Source organism: Semicossyphus pulcher, unplaced genomic scaffold (assembly GCF_022749685.1).
Source record: "Semicossyphus pulcher isolate SPU_LCO1_2020_fin unplaced genomic scaffold, fSemPul1.0.p SCAF_22, whole genome shotgun sequence".
NCBI lineage: Eukaryota > Metazoa > Chordata > Actinopteri > Labriformes > Labridae > Semicossyphus > Semicossyphus pulcher.
Window position 1 is genome coordinate 18,957,224 of NW_027211696.1, and position 23,437 is coordinate 18,980,660.

General features: G+C 38.1%; 4 protein-coding genes across 7 annotated transcripts; 2 read left to right on the forward strand and 2 right to left on the reverse strand.

Moving 5' to 3' along the window:
* The first annotated feature begins 1,493 nt into the window (after positions 1-1,493).
* tmem150c (transmembrane protein 150C) lies at positions 1,494-6,385 on the forward strand. 2 transcript variants are annotated; one of them, XM_069673941.1, is made up of 8 exons: positions 1,494-1,555; positions 1,851-1,934; positions 3,326-3,379; positions 3,461-3,493; positions 3,593-3,660; positions 5,193-5,317; positions 5,398-5,575; positions 5,885-6,384. In XM_069673941.1, exons 2-8 carry the CDS (start codon positions 1,861-1,863, stop codon positions 6,088-6,090), a joined length of 738 nt encoding a protein of 245 aa, XP_069530042.1. In that variant the 5' UTR covers positions 1,494-1,555; positions 1,851-1,860; the 3' UTR covers positions 6,091-6,384. The 2 variants fall into 2 exon arrangements, with proteins under 2 accessions (XP_069530042.1, XP_069530043.1); XM_069673942.1 differs by having other exon boundaries at positions 1,517-1,560; positions 5,885-6,385.
* Positions 6,386-8,492: 2,107 nt separating this feature from the next.
* On the reverse strand, positions 8,493-13,325 carry enoph1 (enolase-phosphatase 1). The gene is made up of 6 exons (XM_069672991.1): positions 13,025-13,325; positions 12,074-12,175; positions 11,795-11,997; positions 11,428-11,560; positions 11,212-11,335; positions 8,493-9,369 (listed from the first exon to the last, which is right to left on the reverse strand). Exons 1-6 carry the CDS (start codon positions 13,106-13,108, stop codon positions 9,230-9,232), a joined length of 786 nt encoding a protein of 261 aa, XP_069529092.1. The 5' UTR covers positions 13,109-13,325; the 3' UTR covers positions 8,493-9,229.
* A 112-nt stretch (positions 13,326-13,437) lies between these two features.
* hnrnpd (heterogeneous nuclear ribonucleoprotein D) lies at positions 13,438-18,332 on the forward strand. 3 transcript variants are annotated; one of them, XM_069672989.1, is made up of 8 exons: positions 13,438-13,938; positions 14,071-14,239; positions 14,381-14,542; positions 14,716-14,847; positions 14,970-15,069; positions 16,258-16,413; positions 16,529-16,617; positions 17,851-17,938. In XM_069672989.1, exons 1-7 carry the CDS (start codon positions 13,772-13,774, stop codon positions 16,594-16,596), a joined length of 954 nt encoding a protein of 317 aa, XP_069529090.1. In that variant the 5' UTR covers positions 13,438-13,771; the 3' UTR covers positions 16,597-16,617; positions 17,851-17,938. The 3 variants fall into 3 exon arrangements, with proteins under 3 accessions (XP_069529090.1, XP_069529089.1, XP_069529091.1); XM_069672988.1 differs by having other exon boundaries at positions 16,529-16,621; positions 17,851-17,935; XM_069672990.1 differs by lacking the exons at positions 16,258-16,413; positions 16,529-16,617 and having other exon boundaries at positions 17,851-18,332.
* On the reverse strand, positions 16,829-22,734 carry LOC138601786 (vesicle-associated membrane protein 8). The gene is made up of 3 exons (XM_069672992.1): positions 22,611-22,734; positions 20,919-21,089; positions 16,829-18,737 (listed from the first exon to the last, which is right to left on the reverse strand). Exons 1-3 carry the CDS (start codon positions 22,611-22,613, stop codon positions 18,600-18,602), a joined length of 312 nt encoding a protein of 103 aa, XP_069529093.1. The 5' UTR covers positions 22,614-22,734; the 3' UTR covers positions 16,829-18,599.
* Positions 22,735-23,437: the final 703 nt, after the last annotated feature.

Genomic DNA, 23,437 nt, shown 5'->3' on the forward strand with positions numbered 1-23,437 from the left:
CTGTCTGTTATCGAGGAATAACAGACCTCAGAATGTTGTAATTAACCAATCAGAATCAAGTGTTAAACATAGCCGTGTAATAAACCCAATATTATGATTATCCCAACAATATTGACAAAAAACTGGTATCGTTGCAAAACCTGCATCTTTGTTTCAAGATAACCTAAAAATAAACCCTTAAGCTAACGACATTATTAATTAAAAGCAGGGCCATTCTCAGATTCCATATTGTACCATATCTACAGTGTCAGTTTACTGCATTAGCATGCTAACATTAGATAGCATTCAACAAGTACAGCTCAGGCAGATGGGACTCTCATTCAAGGCTTTCTTTCAGGATTCAAAGTTTGGGCCTCGAGGGAAAGACATTAAGTCAGCAGAGATGTTAGAAGTGATCCTGAGGAGATCATGAATACGTCTCATTTCAATCCATCGAATACTTGTTGAAACATTCAGTAGGTTTTGAACGGATTAACAGGCCCATTCATTTTAGTCGTTACTGTCCTTCAATACAATATTGGGTACAGTATATTTTTGTTTATTAAAATAAAGATTAACACAATATAAACGTCAGGATCAAATTACTTTAAAACGTAAAGGGAATTTTTAAAGCAACGAGCAAACTAACATTTTCTGTCACTGTTTAAAACCCTGCTTCAAAGAAGGATTATTTTGTACGTGAGTCATCTGTGTTTATTGAAGCCAGATTAACCTGTTGGGAGGCTGCGGGTCATTTGCTGTTAAACCGTTGATGCCTTTAAGTCACAGAAACAGCAACCTGTAGACGACACACAGAAACAACCCCTTTACTACTGCCGTTATTTGATAATACAAAAATTGATGTAGGATTATACACCACTGAGCACAAAGTAAGGTGAAATAATAAAGATGTAAGATTTATTATTTGACATAGGATCATCATAAAGCTGGTTTCAGATGATATTGCACTTCATTGATGTACAGTCCCAAACAAATCAGCAAAAAAAATCACATTACCAAAAATAGCAAAAGACGAGTAAAACTGAGGCTTTAGGGGCTCACATTTTTTGTCTGAGCTTATGAAAAGTGGATTTTTTAGAGATACGTGGTTCTCACAGAACAGCCAAGCTAAAAACAATATGTTAATCTTATCAAATATGATGCTTTTCTGTAAATTAAATTGTCCAACATCATGTACAGTAGTTTAATGAACACACATTTAAACATCTACAGATGTAAAACGCTATATACATTTTAACAGCAGTTATATTAATCCAAAAACACCATATATAGTAGTAAACTTTAAGTACAATGTAGCCTACTGATTATATATTTACTTTACAACTTTTTGGTGGTAATAAATTCCGTGCTGTTATTTTGAAGGACAGCGGCACAAACCGGAAGTCTCGTTAACTCTTCTGTTTTTGCCTTTGGCGGTGTTTGCCGGCGTGTATTACCGGTAATAAAACCGGATGACGTAGATGAGAGGTTTATATAATACAGTATTTACGGTGGTCACTCATAACGCAAGCACGGAGCGTCGGGACCGGTGAGGATAATTCACAGGACGGGACCGGTGAGGTTGTCATTTTTATTTACGAACCAACGAGAATAACCTGTTTCCTGCATTTAATGTCTACATTTAACCTAGCTGTGTTATGTTGTCACTTCTTGTATATTTTCATTTTGATGCATTTTAACAAATACTGTACAGGTACAGGTGAAACCTAAAGATTTTATATGGATATGTATTTCTAGCATATTTTTAAGCTAATGTCCATTTGACATCACCCCCTAATAAGATAGGATAATAAAACGTTTAAAAAAACTATTTCCTGAAAAACTAACAGTTTCTTCTTCTGTGGTTTTAGAAAAGACAAGATGTTGCCGTGCAGTCCCTGGGCTCTTTATCCTCCCTTCGTCTCTCTGTTCACTGCTGCTGGACTGTGGGTGGTGTAAGTGTTTATTATAGTTTTACATTTAACTATCAGTCTGACAGTAAAAAAGATCCACTTTTAAACAAGTCAAAGCTTTCCCCTTTTATTTTTTGTTCGGTTATAAGTGACTTTAGGTATTTCAGTGCAGAATGTGGGTGTGGATCTATTGTGGATGTGAGTCAAAGAGCTTTTCTCTTGAATATGGAAGTTAATTTGTAGCTTTTGAGTCGCCCACGAGTTTTGTTTCATGTCACCAAAATTGGCTTGAGAATGGGGGGGAGGACTGTAAGGAGAAAGGAAACCAATACGAAACCATGAGAAACAAAACTACAGCAAAATAAAAGAAAGAGACACAAATTACTATAAAAAATTGCAAATTACAACGAAAAGATGAACAGTAACAACAAAGAGACAAGGAGACACAAAGGGCTATAAAGAGACAGAAATTAAAAACGCAATTAAAAAGATGCAAATTAACTTTATAGTGACAAAAAAACAACTACACCAAGTCGAACGTGACCGCTAGGAAAGACTAAAAAACAGAAAGACTACAAGAAGATGCAAACCAAATATAAAGAGACCCTTTACTGCAACAAAGATAAACAGATGATTACAGAAAGCCTCAAGCAACTACAATGAGCAACCAATGCAAAAATATGCAAATGATTAAATAAGGCAAAAAACGACAAAGGGACACAAAGCTACAACAACGAGAACCACAACAGCTACAAAGAGACACAACACTACGACAACGAGAACCACAACAGCTACAAAGAGACAGAAAACTACGACAACGAGAACCACAACAGCTAAAAAAGAGACAGAAAACTACAACAAAGAGATGCAAAACTCCTATAAATAGACATGGAAGAACAACTGAGAGATGCAAAAGTACTACAAAGACACACAGGACTGCTACAGAGAGACACAAACTACTACAAAGAGATGCAATCCTTCTACAAATAGACAAGGTACTACAACTGAGAGATGCAAAAGGACGACAGAGAGACACAAAACTACAAAAAAAGACACAAAACTGCTACAATGAAACACAAACTACTACAAAGAGAACCACAACAGCTACAAAGAAACACAAGACTGCTACAATGAGAAACTACTTCAAAAAGACACAAAACAACTACAAAGAGACGCAATGTTGCTACACAGAGATGCTTAAATATGAACAAGGCATAAATGACTGCAACAAGACACAATCACAAAAAGTAGTAAAATGATAAATAGATTTACAATAGGCCACAGAAAGCTGCTACACAGACACATCAATCAACTACAAATGATGCAGCTGAGTTGCTCCTATAGACAGTGGGTGTGTCCTTTGACATGTGTCCCAATTTCTACAATCTGTAAAAAAGAATAATAATAGTTCTTTGTTTTGTTTTATTTTATAGATACTTTGTAGCTGTCTGTGATAATAGGATAGCACCTCTGGGCTCAAATTACAGGTGAGAACAAAACAATAATAAGAACAGCAAATAATGACTTCTCTCCGTTGTTGGACTAAAGTTTATTTTATTGATTTTTAGGAGAAATGGTTCCTTGTATTCTCCCTACATAAGGTAGATACTCATCATTTCCTTTAAACAGGAATGCATAGTTAATGTTGTAGATCATTTTGGAACAGGAAACAGAAATGTCTCCCCTTTGCTTTTTTTTAGTGTTGCAGGAAACTTTCCACCGGCGAGCTGCATCTTCAGCCAGGTCATGAACTTGGCTGCGTTTCTCGGTAAGAGCATTAATCCATAATGGCTTCCACCACAAGTTTCCACTTTGGGATCAATACTGTTCACTTTATCTGTTCATTCTAGTAATGCAGTCAGAAATACGAGATCTCGCTTATACAAACACTATATTCTATATTTCCTCATTGTCAAAAAATACCCCAGAAAGCGGTAGTCCATCTCTTAATACTTTCTGACTTCCTGTTTGTGTCTCTTAGCTCCGATATTTAAAAAGTTATAGTTTCCTTATTTAAAAAAAAGTCCAATATTTTCCTAAAACAACCGTTTACTGCAGGTTGTAGCTTAAACTGGAGGAAATATTTAATTTGTCGGGGACTATTTTTAGTTCTGGAGTAATCCGGTTATCGAGTGAGCATTTGGGGCAGCAGGACGCCGTCTGTGGGGTTGAGTTAAACTAAACTACAGCGTTTGTGTTTATAGTAATGTGCAACAGAGTGCATCACTGATGTGATTTTATTATCACAGAGGAAGGACAAAAATACAGAAAATTACAAGATACATTTTTTAATGCATGAACAGATACACACGCCATTTTCAGACCGGCGTGACTTTTAAAAGGTTGTTAGAGTTTTGAGGATCCATCCCTTTTTTTTGTGTGTTCGCACGACAAGAACACATGAGCCAATAGAACACTTGCAACTGCCATCTTTAAAGGGCCAGTTCAGCGATTTTCAACCTCAGTCCTATCATTCTATTATGGGGAGCTAATGCCATTATGGTAGGAAAAAATGCAATTTCACTCTGTGCCTTTGGAGGACGCCCCTCACTTCTTCAATGGGCCCTGAAAAACCTCAGCTAGGCTACGTAAAACGCGTCATCTGGCGGAGGCCAGGGAGCTCGCTAAACTACACTTCCTCAATCTAGGACGCCCGCCTCCGATGTCATGTCTCGTTCAGAATCGTCAGGTCTGAAATGTAGACTGCAGACCTGAAGATTTTATAGACGATCCACCGGTATATTCTCATAGTATTTCGGATTCTGTCCCGCTCTGAGCCGTCGCCTGCAGCAAGTATTTCACTTCACTCCAGCGTCTCTCGCTGGGCCGTTCCTTTCAGAGGGAGGGGCGCAATGCACGCTGGGTGTTGTAGGAATGTAGAATGGGCGAAACCACGAGCTGTTTGTACAACTTTCTCCACAGCTATGGCACCAATTTCAAATATTATTGCTTCTATCGATTAGAGAGAACACCAGCTTTGACTGAAAGTGGCTTTTTCCAGGGGCGAACTGCTCCTTTAAAACCCTGTGCAACAACTGGTAACAGAGACTGTAAGGCCTCCTGTTTGTCATGAAACTTCCATCTTTTATTTTCTGTTGTATGTAGTGTTTCTGTACCAACTGCAGTCTGTCCAGCTCATGCATTTTCCGCATTCTTGTTTACAGACCAAAAACAGTCTAAAAAAAGGCGTTGAGGATGTTTAATTCCTCTCTGGGAATCCCCAAAATATTTGGTCCAAAAACTGTTGCCAAACATCATGTAACATGCCCTTCAGGTTTTTCCTGTTCTCCTCTATCACAGGGTTCATTCTCGCCGTCCTCAGGTACAATCAGCTGAAACACCTGATGATCAAACCGCTGAACATCAGCAGTCTGGTGGTTTTCTCTTTTGCCTGCTTTGGGATGACACTTGTTGGAAACTTCCAGGTAATCTCTGACAGATACATTATCTTATTAGTCAGTTTGAACTTGGACTCACCTGCAGGTTTGACTGATTTCTGTTTCAGATATTCACTGATAAGATGACCCACAACCTCGGCACCTACATGACGTTTGGACTGGGAACGTTGTTCTGCTGGCTGCAGTCTGTCATCACCCTGAAAGTGAACATAAAGAATGAGGGGAGGAAGGTCGGCATCGTGCGTTTCCTGTTGTCTGGAATCATCACTCTCTGCATGATACTCTGTATCCTTTAACTCGGACCGGTTTCAGAGAGTAACGGACATATTTCAAAGATCATGGCTCATTTTTATTTGCAGTGTTGGGTGTATTCTTTAGTCTTTGAAGGCATTTCCTTTTAGACAAAATAATTGCAAAACTAATTTATTTAGTTTTAGTTTAAAGTCCAGATTGTTTACATCCTGCCTGATTTACCTGACACTCTTCAGAGCTAATAATCGGAAAAATGTGAAATCATTATCAGGACGAGATGTTTTGTCTTCATGTTCTGAAATCATTTACCTGCTTGTCTCACCCTTAACTCACCTGCTGCAGACTTCTCCCTGATCGCTCAGCGTCTCCACATACAGGCATCTCAGTCTCAGTGGGCTCTGGCCATGTTCTTCCTCATCTTCCTCAGCACCTTCGCCATCGAGTTTCGTCACAACCGCTTTAACATAATGTGCACAGACAACTCCGGGCATCCAGAGAGCGGGACAGATATGTTCTCTGAAATGTCCCACTGTCGGGAACAACTGTAGGGCTGTAACGCTGTCCGTAATTTGTTTTATCTCGACAGGCTGCTCACATTACACTTAAGTAAAACTTAATGTACATATGCAGGTTTTTTATCTACACGATTTTAAAAAGTTAAGGTTTTAAAAATGTTACACCGAAAAAATGCAATGTATTCAATCCTGTCTTTGTTTGCAATAATGTTTCTTATTGTTCAATTAGTTTTACCATATTTATAGACAGTTGTTTTTAAACATTACAGATTTCGTGGTTATTTTTGTAATATTAAAATGCAACTTTGCACATTATGCAACCAATATGAATAAAAATTTGATGACATTTCTTAATAAACTCTCCATCTTTCATCATTTTAATACCCAGTAGAAGTCATCTTTGCAGACTATTTAGAGTAACTGGAACATTTTTTGGAAAGCTAAAGCCAGCTGTTGCTTAGCTTAGCTTAGCTTAGCCTAGCATAAATAATGGCAGCAGGGAAACAGCTAGCCTGTCTTTTGCGGAAATTAAACGTATTTTTAGAGTCAATATTCTTTAATGTCTCTCCGCAATAATTTTATTTCTTGCGGCATCAAAAAGGTTTTGAAACACTTTTATGCTGGCGAATATTACAGTTCAGTCCATCAATCAAACAAACTAACCGACAAACCAAACTAACCCACCTACCAACGTACCGACTGACTGACCTCACGATCGACCTACCAACCAGCCTGCCTACACACCCACCTATCTATCCATCTATCAGTTAGCTGAACTTAGCGTAAAGACTTAAAATAGGGGATATTACACATATTAGAATTTAACTCCTATAAGTGTCAAAAACAATTGACTTCAAGAGACCTCCTCTGTCTTTAAAGGAATACATTTTGAGGAAAATATCCTTATTTGCTGTCTTGCGGAGGACTAGATGAGTAATTGATGCTGCCGGTAAGCTCGGCTTAAAGACTGGAAACAGATGGAATCAGCTAGTTTAGCTCTGTCGACAAATTGTGTTTACATATTAGTTTTGTACAGATTAAACGACATACAAGATAAGGAAGGAGTTTGGAGGTGCTAATAGGTGGATCTTTGCAGGCTAGAGGTTTTCCCACTGCCAGTCTTTATGCTAAGCTAAGGGGTTTCTAATTGTAGCTTCATATTTGACCAACCATTTGTGACTGGTGTCGATCCTCTTATTTAACCCTATATCCCAAAAATCATAATCTTTTACTTTGAAATACTAATACTGGGGTATGTGGCGAACCTTTGGGAGGCCACAGATGAAATGTAAAGTTTAACATTTTGGGAAACACACTCATTTGCTTTATTGCCAAGAGTTAGCTGAGAAGATTGATACCGACCTCGTGTCTCTACAGTAAAAAAAAGATTTGGATATTATTTTCATGTTTGTACAGTAAATATGAAGCTACAGCCTGAAGCAAGCTAGCTTAGCTTTGTATTAAGACTGCAAACATTGGAAATCAGTTAGCGGCTAGCTTGTTTCAATGCTAACAAAACCAGTCTACCAGGACATTGAAAGTATTCCTATTACAATTTTTCAGGCCACAAACTGGCGTTTTCTCTTTTCTAACTGTTAGTAGCCGTATTTAATTTAGGATTCAACTTAGTTTACTCTTCAGAGTCAGAAACCAGTGAGCCGATCCCAGCATAAATACTGGAAATAAAGAAACAGCTAGCCTGGCTACATCAAAAATTTGCTGTTTTTATAGGTTTTTGTTTTTTGTTTTTTTTAATTTAGCCTTTGTTTAGACAGGTAATCTCATTGAGACACGTGGTCCCATTCTCAAGAGAGACCTGCTCTGTGTGTGTGTGTGTGTGCGTGTTTGATCAGTTAGGTAAATTAGCTTAGCTAAGAGTACAAACTGCAAACACCCGATATCAGCTAGCGGCTAGCTCGTTTCAAAGCTAAGAAAATCTGTGAAATAGGACATATAAAATATTCCCATGACAATTTTTCTTGGCACAAATTGACATTTTCTTGTTTCCAACTGTTTGGCTATTTAACTTTATGAAGAAGTTCAGTGATTTAACTCTTCGATGTCAGCAACCAGTGAGCCCATTTTATCGTAAATACAGGAAATAATAGAGAAACAGCTAGCCTGTCTTCATCAGAAATGTGTTGTTCTTACTGTGTGTTTGATCAGTTAAGTAAGTTAGCTTAGCAAAGAGTAAAGACTGCAAACATTGGGAAACAGCTAGCCAGTGGCTAGCTTGTTTCAATGCTAACAAAATCTGTGAACCAGGACATCTAAAGCATGTTTCATTTATCTTATAGACTTGACAGTAATATTAATGTTGGACGATTTTGTTGTCACTGTTCTCTACAGTCCGACTTGTTAAATGTTAAAGATTTTTTTATCATTCAAACAAAATATTGAGACAAACTTTCTTTTGAAAGAGGACGGAGACAGACTTCAGTGTGAGACAAGGCATTTATTGGAAGTTCTTAGATTATCGTTTCCTGAATAACACCAAGTATGCTTCACACATAAATTATCAATTTGGCAAATTTCAAGGTAACTTTCCAACACCCACAGTACAATATGATCGACGAGGATGGCACATTTAAATAGACACCGTTCACCTGCGAGGGGAATAATTAAGACATTCGAACAAAGTCTGAAATGAGAACTTTCTGTCAGCAGCACCACTGATTCTACTTTCTAAAACATTAACAATGTTCTATCAAACATCTGCGACCTGTGAACATGTGAGGAGGGAGGAGACGGCACATGGATGGGAAATGTTTACAAATGGGCGACGAACACGACACACACTCACGTACAGCTGGAAAGTTGGAGAGGTTCAGAACTGGCAACCAAATATGGTTCATCTAAAAAGGTACAAAGGTCAAAGGTCATGAGAAGTTCTTGTTTTTTTTCTTTTCTTCCAGGTCGATAAAATGGTCCAATGAGAGTGAGGTTCCTATAACGCTCCGTAGATCAGTTTCCATACATGTGAAAGGCATCCTGAAAGACCAGGAAGGATTAACTACTAACAGGCTGGGACTCCATGAGCTGTACGCCCAGCAGCACCTCTACACTTCCTGTCAACGTGGAACAAACAGAATATCAGAAAAGAAGGACAGGGGAGGGTGTGAGGAGGGGTTGGAGGGCAGAGAGGAGAAGGAACACATCCATGCTCGCTGTGTTAAACACGTCCCGTCAGTTCAACTTGGCTAAAGGACGTGACGAGGTTATAGTGGGCCCTCTCGTCGTCTGTCAGCTCCATGTTTCCAGGCCGGACCACCACCACCACGTTCGCCCCGGCTTCTTCAGCCGCTTTTGCCTCTGCACCAAAAAAACATCATATGTCATATAAATATAAAGATCCTAAATCTTAAACAACATTTACAGAGCCTTGCTGCAAAGTGAAATGCATGCTGGTAAACTGTGTCTATTGACGCTTATGTGACGCCAACCGCGGGGTGGAACCAGCCACCGCCATCAACACTTTTTTTTTTAAATATCACAGAACTATAACTTAGCTACTTAAAATACCAGGTTCAATAAATTAACCAAAATAAAATGGTTAAAGTTAATTGTAAAAAAAAAAATCAGTGGTGAAGCACTGTTTTTTTTCCCGTCACTCAAACGCCACATTTAGAGATCACTGTGGCTGCACGGAGGAAGCAGCAGGACCTGATCGCTGTCAGGATCAAGATTGCAGAACAAAAATGAGGAAGCAGCAGAGAGACTCTTCTCAGCTGACCCCAAGAGAGTGAAAGTAACTGAACCTATGTTTGAGAAAGACGGCAAAAAGGCCGTTACAGCAGCTTAGAGTCTCCAACCATCAGTTGATCAGCATGAAGGACAAAGAATTTACAGCACAGTGAGTGACAGGAGGGACTTTGCTGCTTGTGCACCGGTGGGCTGGGGCGGCGATTAACCGCCGAACCACAAGGGGGAGTAAGAGTTTCACTGCAGTTAGAAGAATTCCGTACCATCACAGCCCCAGTGCCCATTAAATTAAATATAATATACAAAGAGGCTGTATGGCTGTGCATTATAACCAAATTCTCATATCCCCATAGGTCATTTCATATTCAGAAAAACATATGTGATGGGAATCATTTAATAAAAATCTATGAATTTGAAATGACCACATGGAAAGGCTCCTTTCTGATTACTTTGTGAATAATATACTGAAGAAATTCTCCACTGATCGACTCTGTTAGGTACAAACTCCTCATTTTGTCTCGGCTGGTCGGAGTCTGTCAGCTGTTGTGAGTTTCCCCGCTCTGCTTAACGTTCACTCTCCTCCATTTTTGTTTGTTTGTACTGTTTTGTACTGACATTTCTTAGCGGCACCTGAGCTGGTACGACAGAAAGCAAAGCATTGTGCAAATGATGAAAATCATTGTTGTTTACAGTTCGATTGGCATCCCAATGAATTAAAACATAAAGCACGATGTTTTTCTATCGTTACAACCTACGAATCATATCGAACAGCCCCATTACAAGCATCTGTTTTTTTAAGCTAATGACTTAGCCAACGCATTTCCAGTAGCGTGTCAAAAGAAACTAAGACACCAATAACACAGGTAAGAAGAACTCTGCAGGTAGGTAAATACTCAGGTTTTTTGAGTGAAGAAGAGCATTCAACATGTTTGTTAGACCTCAAGGATACAGACAGTTGGTTTTGTTGAGTGACACTGAATGTAAACAAACCTTGTTTACATGAAAAACTCCCCTGAGCAACTTTACCAGCAGCTTTGTGAGCGGAGGCTTTGAGCTAAATGCTGATGTCAGCATGCCTACATGCTCTCACTGATGCTAGAATGCTGATGTATAGTCGGTATAATGTTTATCGACTTACATTTTTAGTCATGAACAAATTTTAAATGCAACAGGAAAGGTCGGGGAAATTTGCAGGCCCCTCTCTGAACTAACATTTGAGGAGATATTTCAGTAACTAAAATATCTAGTATTCAAATCAATAACATCCTGTAATGGACTTTATGGGCTCATTATGATCGGACATAAATACACAACACAATCACACAAGTTCAGCACTACAACTTCCACTTTCCCACAAAGCCGATAGTTATTACACTGAAGGAACACATATCCGCAAATATGTATTTCAAAAGCAAAAGACTGTTCTAATCATAGTAATAAAAATGTACTGACCTCGAGTGACGTCTGTCAAGAATGTGATCTCCTCAGGTGGACAGCCGATCCTCTCAGCAATCCTCTCGTAGCTTTTACTGTCTACTTTAGGTCCTATAGTGGTGTCAAAGTGACCGTCTAATAACTGAAATGAGTAAAAACAACAACATCAGTGTGTGTTTTTATGTAAACTTTGGATGAGTATAAAATCAAGACAATCGAAGCGGATATACTTACATCTAAAACGTCTCCTTCCACAGAGTATCCAAACAGAAGTTTCTGCGCCTCCACACTTCCAGAGGAGTAAATGAACACTTTTAATCCTTTTTCTCTCCATCTTTTGATGGATGGAATCACATCCTGGTAGACCCTGTTGGCAACAACAGCCAAATCAAACTCAGCCTGATTTAATTACATTTATAAATCTAATTCATTTATTGTTTCTATGCTAGAAATTCATCAGAGCCGAAGTAATCAAACATTTGTTAAAGCATGGATTGGAGTCTGTTTGGGAGACATAACCCTCACCTTGCAAAGTCATCACTTTTGCTTTAACACAGCACTTAAGGAATTTTGAAGTGAGGAAGGAGATCATTGTACTTACTCGCCTTTGATTCTCCCTGAAGAATAAGCTGATCTCCACATGTGGCCCTGGAGCTGTTTGAGTGCTGTGGACTTCCTGTCCGCTGCCATCTGCCAGAGCACATTATCAACCACTTCCCTAATGGCCTTCTCCTCGTCTGTGTGGACCGTCTGATCCACGGCATGGACAGGACATGAACGATTCTGTCTCATGTCCTCTTCAATCTGCAGAGAAAGCCAGGCGCGTTTTCAAAACCCCCATCTTTATCAAAATAGGCATCATAGCTTTTAGACCCTTTACCTGTTTCTTTAGGAGATGAACATCTTGTTTGCACTCGTCTTCTTCCCAGTGAGAGGACAAATATTCTTCAAGATGCTCCCTGATGTAGGGAAATAAGATATCCTGAAAATGACAAAGTTGAGTCATTAGGTGTGGTCAGATCAGACACTCCTTACAGCGAGGGAATAAAAACATCACTCAGGAAATATACAGTTTTTAATTTGTTTACTAAAACGAGATTACAAATATACCAAATGTCTTTTTATTTATCCATACTTAATTAATTGCTGTGTGCTATTGCTGCATTGTGAACGATGTCCAGATGTCTTATTGTAATCATCTGTTATGGTGCGTATACACCATATGGGATGGACGGGAAAGATAAAAAGTAGGTCTTATGATAACCTCTAACAGCTGTGTGATTACAAAGTAGGTCTTGTGAGAGTTACAATTACGTGCAATAACAAGTTAACACTATTTTAGTGAGGAATCTAAATTAAAATTTGGTTTAATTAGGCTACTGCGCAAACGACGGTTTATCGGACACTTTTATATTATTAAAAAAATAGATTTAATAAAAGGAAATCTCTAGTTTGTATTAGGATTGCTGACGTGATGTTATTTACAGGACGGAAATGTGAAATGACGATTATTTCGATATGATTTGAACGCCACATATAGTCTGTTTTTTCATGTAGTAATGAGTTAAGATCGTTACATTTTAAGCTAATTAACCAGAAAATGATTAATAAATTACTAATAACGTATGTAATCAAAAACGAAAGGGTAGAGTTATATGGAGGTGTGACCCTTATGCAAGTCTACAAAACACCGTCTACTTATGCTGGTTTAACTAGCTGCTTCTGGTGACAGGAATCTGCTAGCATGTCGTTGTTGAGCGCTACACATTAGTTGACAATTCTATTAAATTAATAACTGCTAAAAACAAGAGTTCTGTCAAATTTAACTTACCTTAACAAATGTGATTGGTGTGGTTGTTCCTTCGATATCCAGTAATAGTGCACTGGTACATGCAGGGATTGAAACAGTGGCCATTTTTAAGGAGAGTCTGCAGCTTGTTAGCTAGCTGACGTTAGCTTAATTAGCTGCAACCACAGTGTTGAAGAAAGACAACGCTGCTCCTCGCGGGTTGCCTTGCACGGTACAGGTGAAGCAGAGTAAAGTAATCCAAGCGCTAAGAAACGTACCACCTGGTTAGCTGTTAGCCACTAGTTAGATGTTCTCGCCATCACCATTCAGCTAACACTGACTGGGCTCAAAGAGCAGTGTGCACACATGTTCAGGGCTGTCAGTTCAACCTGCAAGTGGATAGGTGGCGCTAGTGAGCTTCAGCGCGCCACGGTTAGAAAACCGTAGAAGAAGAAGTAAAAGGAAAAGAGGCTGCGATGAAAACAAACCGACGCGCACAAATCACCTCTCAAATCGTAGCTACCGAAACTATTTTTTGCCTTACTGCAACACAACGTTGCCTAAATTCAGACTTTAATTAGATTAACTTACACTAACTTGGCTCTTACTAAACTTAAGAGTAATAGTTAACGATATATGATAACAGATATCATAGACAATATTAGCTATAGCCATTAGCTGACAGCAAGCTAACTAGCTAGCTTGGCTTCTACAGGCAATTCTTTTGACGTAGCTTGCGCTCCAGAGCTGTTTAAGGACAACTTTAGTTAGCACTTACAAAGCCAAAACATGTCGGAGGATTATGAATTCAGCGATGACACGACCATGATGAGAATGGAAGAGGATGGAGAGGCTAACAGTGATGACCCGATGTCTGCGGCTGGGGACTGTGGCCTGATGGGGGGCGAGGCCGAAGGATCAAGAATTGACGCCAGTAAAAACGAAGAAGATGAGGGGTACGGTTACTTTATCTGACAGTTGACATAAGTCACCAGAATTAAACACGTTTAACCAACCGGTTTGATACTTTTAAGATACTACAGTTGTGTTGCAAACACCAAACAAGTGCTGTTTCCCAAAATTTGCAGGAAGATGTTTGTAGGAGGGCTCAGCTGGGACACCACGAAGAAGGACCTGAAAGATTACTTTTCCAAGTACGGGGAGGTTGTAGACTGCACATTGAAACTAGACCCCATGACTGGCCGTTCAAGGGGCTTTGGTTTTGTGCTCTTCAAAGACCCAGAGAGTGTTGACAAGGTATAATCCTGCTCCTAAAACTTATGTTACTTTATTACATGTACAAATTAACTTCAAACCAAGGTCCACATTATGAAACACGCACTTACAAATATTATTTGCACATGTCCCCATTTGTCTCTTGATGATTTTGTTGTGAAGGTTGCCACACAAAAGGAACACAAACTCAACGGCAAGGTCATTGACCCCAAAAAAGCCAAAGCCATGAAGAGCAAGGAGCCCGTGAAGAAGATCTTTGTCGGTGGTCTCTCTCCTGACACTCCTGAGGAGAAAGTCAGAGAGTACTTTGGTGCCTTTGGAGAGGTAAAAACATTTTGTGTAACTTTCCCAGATCTTTTTTTTTTTTTTTAATTCATTTTATTTATTTATTTTCTGCACAACTGAGTCCAGCTACTTGAAATCAAATTATTTCCTTTCATAAACAGTCATAAGCGGCTGCTTAATTCTCCTCTATATATTTGCTGAATTGTGAACAGGTGGAGTCCATTGAACTTCCCATGGAGAACAAGACAAACAAGAGGAGAGGATTCTGCTTCATCACATTCAAAGAGGAGGATCCAGTTAAGCTGATCATGGAGAAGAAGTACCACAACATCGGACTCAGCAAGGTATAGTCTCCTTTTGCTGTCTCAAAAAAAAATTAAAACCTGATAATTGGTTTTGCACATACAACAGCTAATCAATAAACAATCACAATGGAGATAAATACATTTAATCTGTGTCTTATTAGTGTGAAATAAAAGTGGCCATGTCCAAGGAGCAGTACCAGCAGCAGCAGTACTGGGGAGGCAGAGGTGGATACTCATCCAGGTCTCGAGGAAGAGGCGGTGGTGAGTGTACAACATCTTTGTGTTACAAAAAACATATAAATAATGCTAACCTGTTACGAGATTCTGACAGACAAAACATTGGAATAAGGACAGTTAGTCAAATTGTTGTAATTTCTTTAAAGAAAAAAATAAACATTATAGAAAACGTGCTTATTCACTTTCATGATGAGAGTTAGATGAAAAGATTGACATCGATCTCATGTCTGTTCAGCATGTATGAAGTTCCAGTCAGCTGACAGTTAGCTCTCAATAAAGACTAGTAGCAGGGGAAAACAGGTAGCACAGCTGAAAGCTCTTTAATGTTCTTAACAAACAAGATGACACTTTATCTTGTATGTTTATTCCGTAGAGTAAATCTCAGGATTTCCACTGTCATGATTCCTGTAAATGTTATGAAACTAGGGGCGCTGGTTTAGCTCAGGCGCCCCACATTCAGAGGCTACAGTCCTCGACGCAGCGGCCGCAGGTTCGACTCCCGCCCTCGGCCCTTTGCTGCATGTCATCCCCCGCTCTCTTCTCCCATATTTCCTGTCTCTCTTCAGCTGTTCTATCAAATAAAGGCAAAATGGCCATAAAAATAATACTGAAACGAGAAAAACTGTTTTCCAGGCCTGGAAATGTTTTGGAATCAATAAATTATTTTGGAAACGTTTTCAATATATTTTGTTTTGGCTATGTTTTAAAAATGTTCATTTAATCCCATGCATGGGAAGTATGGCTTTCAAGCAACATGTATAATACATTGCTCAAGAGAGAGGACGACTTGGATACTGGATCACCAGTACTAAAACGGTCAACGTTGGTGACATTGGCAGCTCTGGTCAGCAACGCTAAAGAGGAAAAGCATCAAGACAACAGAAGTATTCCATGTCTTAGCACACTGGAGTAAGAGCCTCAATCTTGCGCCCTTACTGCCCAATGATCTCTCTGTAGGCCGTCATTTAAGGACCAAGACTTATTCAGCACATAACAACCCCATTAAACCAAAACTTCTAATTTCAGTCTCCTGTTTTTTTCTGTTCTGCTGTCGCCTGTAATAAACTGTTAAAATACCCCAAATAAAGTTCAAGGTTTTGTGCCTGAAATGAGTTTTAATTTGCAGTTTGAGTTGAGTAACAGGACTATTATTTATTTATTTATTTGATAATCTAAATGTAATGATTTAATTTAAATCCTGTTTAATTTCAGGTCCCAATCAAAATTGGAACCAGGGTTACGGCAACTACTGGAATCAAGGCTATGGAAATTATGGCAATTATGGTTACAGTAATCAAGGATATGGAGGATATGGTGGCTATGACTACCCTGGTTACAACAACTATTATGGATATGGTGACTACAACAGTAAGAAAACCCTTCAATAAAACACCCTGATGAGCTTCAGTTTCATGTCAGTTATTTCATTTCTTTTTTTAAACTCTAAAAGTGTCTGAAATTAAATTTTGTGCCACACCTGTAGATCAATCTGGTGGATATGGCAAGTCGCCACGGCGTGGTGGTCACACCAACAGTTACAAGCCGTATTAAAGGGGGAAACCTCTTCTTCAAGTAGGTATGTAAAGACAGAAATACACCACTTACTGTAAACTTAAAGTAGATATATTTACTTTGCTGTTTTGGTAACATTTTTGTGTAATTTGCTCTTGTAAATTTCTTTTTCTCAGCACCCTGAAGTGCTTTACAGTAGTGGTAACATAGAGGCTACTCTCTTTGTGGCGATTTATTTTAACAGCCGGCCTTCTGCTGCCTCTTTTGCACCTTCGTTTTCTTTTTTTTTTTAAAGTGTAAAGTTAACAGGTAAAGTACTGCTACAGTTGCCAAAGTTAAGGATGTGCAAGGAAACAGAAAAGGAAGTATGTTGTCTCCTAACTCTGACATACCTTGTTTGTACCTGCCAGCGGAGCTTCCTTGCAGGCCATGAGCTGACTCCCAGATACTCTCAGGGCCCGCTCAATGCGGACCGGGTACGAGAAGCATACGCTCTCGAATGCTGCCATTTGGTATGGTCTTACAACATCCTGTATCAGCATTTCTAAACTAAAACAATATGGGACACGTCCAGCTTTTTCATCTTTCTTTCCATTTTAAGTTGTTTGCAACTGTTTGTAATGTAAAACGTAAAATATACACATGTAATTGTCATTTTTTACAGGCCCTTACTCCCCCACAAGTAATCTGTAAATACAATGAATAAAAATAACTATTTGCTTTTCAAAGGATACGTACAGCTTTCTCTGGACTTTCCAGTTGTTAATATATGCATTCCTAATCTTAATCTTAAATGCTTGTTTCTTTATTTAGCTCTTTAGCCAGTAGTCCATGAGCTAAAACCTGGATGCTACTGTGTTGGGGGATAAAGTGCTTTTACTTTGTGTACATGTATTGCTCTGTTTTGTGTTACTGACAGCGATGGAAGAGACTCCTCTTTTGTTAATTCTCTTGTAACGAATTTTCCTCTTAATAACCTTTTTTATGTAAAACAAAGAAGAATCAAAGGGTCGCTACATTTCCAGAAATTTGCATGTAATGCTTCTTTAATGTGTATTTTTTGACCAATCGAAGGTTTCTTCCATTTAGTATTTTGACTTCTTCAATTTATTGCACTTCAGGATTTCTAGCTTATGGACTAACTAATATTTTTAACTGTAAAATAATTGTTCTCAGTTTGCTTTTTCTTTGACATTGGACATTTTAAACACGGGGGATTCCTATTTTTTTATTTTATATTTAAAGCTTCTGTCGTTCACGTGTAACTGATCTGTGTCTGTTTGTTTTTCGTAGGTTTCAGAGCGATGAAAGACAGCATTGACCAGAGAGATGATGGTATCCAGCAAAGATCACTAAGCTGATTGTAAGAAAATAAACGAGGAGCACTTTGACCTACGAAACATTTCCCTCTAAACTTACCGGAGTATTCGTTGTACCTTTAAAAGTTTTGGGATTTTTGGATGTTTTGCATTTCTTTAGAGTCCTGCAGTTTGCGTTCCTCGCCCCCTCCTGTTTTTGTATTTATTGTTCCCATATGCTTCTTGTGAAATGCTTCATTTATTCCATAACCAAAGTGTTAGATTGGTTGGGAAAGATCACACATATATACAGTAATGTGGTAGCAAAAAAATGCGTTGTTGCAATTTATCCCCTTAAGCATAGTCATTAGTCATATAATACATATGTTATTACAGAGTTTGACATCATAAACATTCAGTATATATACACGGGAAATTAAACATAAGAAATGCAACAATAAAAATAATAAACACTCATTTGACTTTGTGATCTTTTGTGAAATATTAAATGAGTGGTATTACTTTATATTTTCATGACTGTTGGGAGTGTTTAAGGAAATGTTTCAGCCAAGTTTAAATCAATTTCATGTCTTCACATCAGCTTCACAGATGCTACAAAATCACACTTTAAACTTTACAAGTATTCGTCTTGAAATATGAAACATCTGAAATGATCAAAGACTCGTGTGAGGTAAATTTCTTTCAGTCCTGAGCCGGTTAAAGGAGCACACTCACAGAGGGGGTTTATATAACACCTGTGGCAGCGAGGATGATGAGGACGAAGACGATCAGCACGATGACGCCGATTATAATCATCATTTTAATGTTTTTCCACCAGTACTTTCTGGCCACCCGCGTGGATGTTCTCTGGAACGAGTCAGCCTGAAAAAAAATCCAACCCATTAATCTAAATAACAAAATATACAACTCTATCATGTTACAAATATATATACAGTACATATTTTAAAGAATACCTTGTTTCTAATTTAGTGTAATGCACGTCAAGTGTGGCAATAAAACCTGACTGATCAAAGTCTGAAAACAATGGGACCGTATGAGGAGCATGTGAATGCAAGCTACTGTTGGGGACTGTTGCATTGTGGGTAACAAAGGCACCCGTTCTATATATTATATATCTGGTTCTGCAGCATTAATTTGAACCCTTTTTTTGATTGTCTGACAACATTATAGGAGTGCAATGCTAGTACTCTTTAAATAAAAGTACCAATACAATTATGTTCATATATATTGTCCTGTATTTAAAATCCTACTTAAGTAACATGAGCAGCAACTATTATTTAAATGATCACAACTAAAAGTAGTTATTCTATGGGAGAACAGCGCCTGTGATGTATTGCGACATTATTAGATTAATAGTGATGATTTCACTCCTCCAGCTGGAGACAGTTGTATCAACTTTATGTACAGTTAGCTTGTTTAGTCCAGTGGCAAAGGGTCGTCGGATGATAAATGGGAGAGTTAAGTGTTTTTGACATTTCTCTCTTTTCCTGTTTTATTTATTATAGAATAACTACCCACAGTTATTGTCAAATCAAACTTTAGTAGGAAGTTTAAAAGGGAAATGGCTCTCTGATGTTTTCTAGCAAAAGTAAAAAGGTTTTCAAAAAAGTACCTTTAACAGTCAAAGAGGAGTAAAAGTCTGTTATGTCTGTTATACTGTTGTAGAAATAAAAAGTAGCAGAAAATGGCAACACTGAAAGATATAAACTCGGAGATTTCAATTTTGTGCTCTTTGGCGAAAAAAGGAATTGCGCGCACATATGTCCCTATTAACCAGACGTCCACGGTTGGCTCCACTTGTAACTCTTGATTTTCCTGGCAAAGGCTTTCATCAGTGGGCCATAGACTCAATCACTATTGTGTTACCTCATTTGGCGATAGATAGAGACTTAACAGACATTTATTTACATGAAAATCTGAAAGATTATAACTTTAAGTTAAAGCTCCTGTGAGGAACGTTCAGTTTGTGTTGATTTTGACAAAGCCCTACTTCTTATCTCTTTACTGATTTTGTCCTGTACATGCTTAAATGGTGGGTTTTAATAAACAATCTCATCCTGCTTTCTGTAACAGTCATATGTATCACTCACTTTAAATGTCTGCCCTGGAAAACGTAAACACAGGAAGCGTACAGTTTATCGCTTCATCTGACACCTACACCCCCGCCAGCAGTTTCAGGCATTTAAAATAACTATATGGAAATAATCCATCGTGTCGCTGATGGTCTGGTTTACTTTTGTATGTCATATAGAGTCATCAGAATTAATTTCAGTCTGTTTCATAACCAGTGAAAAACTCCTCACAGGAGCTTTAATATATTGTCCTGTTTTCAGAATCTTACTTAAGTAACATATTAGAAGCAACTATTATTTAAATGATCACAAGTAGAAGTACTTATTCTATGGGAAAACAGCGCCTGTGACTGATGTATTGTGACATTATTAGATTAATACTGATGCATCAATGTGAAAGTAAACTGTCTCCACCTGGAGCAGCTCCAAAAGTGAAATGCTGCTCTATGAACAGTGAGCTTGTTTGGGCCAGTGGCTACCAACCTGGAGGTCGGCCCGCTCCAAAGGGTCGTCAGATGATAAATGGAAGAGATACGTTTGTTTGCCTCCATCTTTGCCTGTTTTATTTAATATGGAATAACTACCCACATTGTGCCTCAAACACTTATTGTAAAATTAAACTTATGTTGGAAGTTAAACAACAGTTAAAAGGGGAAATGATTCATATTTTGTCACAAGAGCAAACAGGTTTGAGACAACTTAGTTTCATACTCCTGTGAGTTGATTTGGTGTAAAAACTCAACTAAAAGAGTAACTTTAACAGTCAAAGTGGAGTAAAGTCTCTTATGTGCCCCTAAGATCTACTGTAATAGAAATACTGTATAAAGTAAGCTGAAGTTAAGCACAACTATCTCACCCATTGAACTTCACTACATGAATAAATGTATTTGGTTACTTCCCACCTCCGTGAAACACTAACAAATCAGTCTTCTTGTTTTAATATATATGAAAACTTAATTTACAAACTCACAGAAGCCTGCAGGTCGTCCGTCTTTCCGATCAGGTCGTCTAATCTGTCTCCTCGCTCCAGCACTTTGCTGATGTTGTCGGACAGGATCACCTTCACTTCGTTCACCTGACCCTGCACCGCGTCCAGTTTAGCTGCCGAGCCAGCGGCCGGCGCCTGAGGGTGAGCGTCCGCCTGTGGAGAAGAAGTGGCGTCAGTGTACACACATTTACTCACATAAGACAGGAGTTACTTTATTAATCAAGTTATAAATATACAATAAAAATAATATAATGTAAATGTATAAATGTAATAACAATGTAAACCTTTATACAGATGGACATATTATATAACTGCACGTTTTATAATAAAGGATACAAGTATACAAAATATAAATGATATATGTAAGGGATAAATGCACATTACACATGTGTACTAGTATAACTAGTATAGCAATGTATATAATATGTATAAATTATAGTAATATATATACATGAAACATATAGATATGTATACATATGAATAGACATGATATACATACATAACAGTTATATGTGTATGTATAATATTGAATATATTATGTATATATGAGTATAGTATATTGTACATATATTTAAACATGTGATACACATTATATAAATGGTATCATATTATGTATATATGTATAATTATGAATAAGCATTTAATATCCATACATAACATGCATATGTGTATTTATAATGAACATATATACGAGGATACTATGTTAATATATATACTGTACATATAAGTTATATTTGTACATATGATATATATTATATAAGGAAATGTATGTAAAACATGTAGTAAGATGTATACATAAAACATGTATAAATATGAATGAACATAGGTATGAATAACAAATATATGCGTGAGCTTTTATGTATAAATATAAAAGGAATAAACAAGAATAAATAAGAAGTATACCTATGATCATTTATGACAACGGCAGTGTAACTTTATATATATTATAAGTATAACTAACACTAAAAGTGAATGTAGGAACAACCTCTGTAACTGTCAGTGGCTCAATGACCAAACTTCACTTCCTGTAAAGTTAACAGGAAAGAGGCGCCATATCATATCAGCAGTTAAAGCAGGCCTGAGTGTCACATGAAAACCTCAAACTACTGTTACAATCTAATCCAGGTTAACAAACATGGACGGACCTACAGTGGATCATTTGAGATAAAAGAAAGAAGGTAAACAATCCTGATATCAAAAAACAGGAACAATATCAAAGGTAAAAGTTAATTTAAAGTGTATAAAAAGAACAACACTTACCATGACAGCAACGTTTCTTAATCACAACCAACCAAACACCTTCATACAGAGAACAAACCCTCTGTAAAGTCTTGTTAAACCACCCTGATGGTACAATAAACAAACACAGAGATCTGTGCTTCTTCTGACTGTATGAGTAACACGGTTAACGTCTGCTGAAGGTTGCACCTTTGCCGTGTTAAACATTAACTAACCTGCTGCCTCAATCAAAGTCTCTTTGGTTTAACTGGAGCGAGCCATCATCGCTACACAGAACTACATTCACTCTGAACATGGACAGGCAGCACTTTCATTTCCTGATTCTCATGAACCACTTTTTACACGAGGACAGCAACATGAACAGCTCCACACTTTAAGTGGTTTAGTTATTTAAGACAAACAAGAGTTTAAAGCGTCTCTGTGTGAGTTACTTACCATCAGCTGATACGGATGCAGGCCAGCGCTGAGCTGATATGTCTGGGCAAAGGGCTCTGTTTTCAACACACTGATATTTGCAAAGCAATAAAGGAGTGAAGTCACTCCTGTTGCTTCACTTCATTTCCTCATCCTGTGTGTGTGCAGCTTGTTATTTCAGCAGCAGCGACTGGCAGCTCATGTATGCAAATATACCTCATTCAGGCTGCACTGCAGCATGACTTTAGCTCAAGTTAGCGTCCAGTTTCAAGGGTTTAAAACAATTGTACAGACGATTTTGCTCCGCAGAGGATGATCCCCAAATGATCTGTTTTATTGACACTGATGATACCTGATATGTTTTTCTCTTAAGCCACCACTAGGTTGATATATGCAGCTTTAATTTAATAGTTTACAAACCTATTGAATTGGACAATCATGCTCCCCAGAGGATGAACCAAAATGGCCTTTGTAATTCTATGAGTTCCCCTGTAGCGCCACCATTAGATTAAAATTCCCTCATACTTATCCAGTAAAATATCTGAACATCTACAACTTTCATTGGTGCAAAATGTGTTAGGTATTTATGGTCCCCAGATGATGTGTTGTATTGACTTTACAGATACGCTGACTATTCCTCTATAGTCAGGGTATCCACAATGAGGTAGAGATTTACGTTATTTTATCTCAAGAACTGTTCGATGGATTGTCCTGAAGTTTTATCAAAGGCATTCATACTCTCCATAGGATGATCCTAATGACTTGTATTGTTCCTCTGGCTTTCTCACACTGCATCAAGTAGGAATAAAGCATTTAAGCTGTTCATGGTCGCCAAATGATCTGTCTTT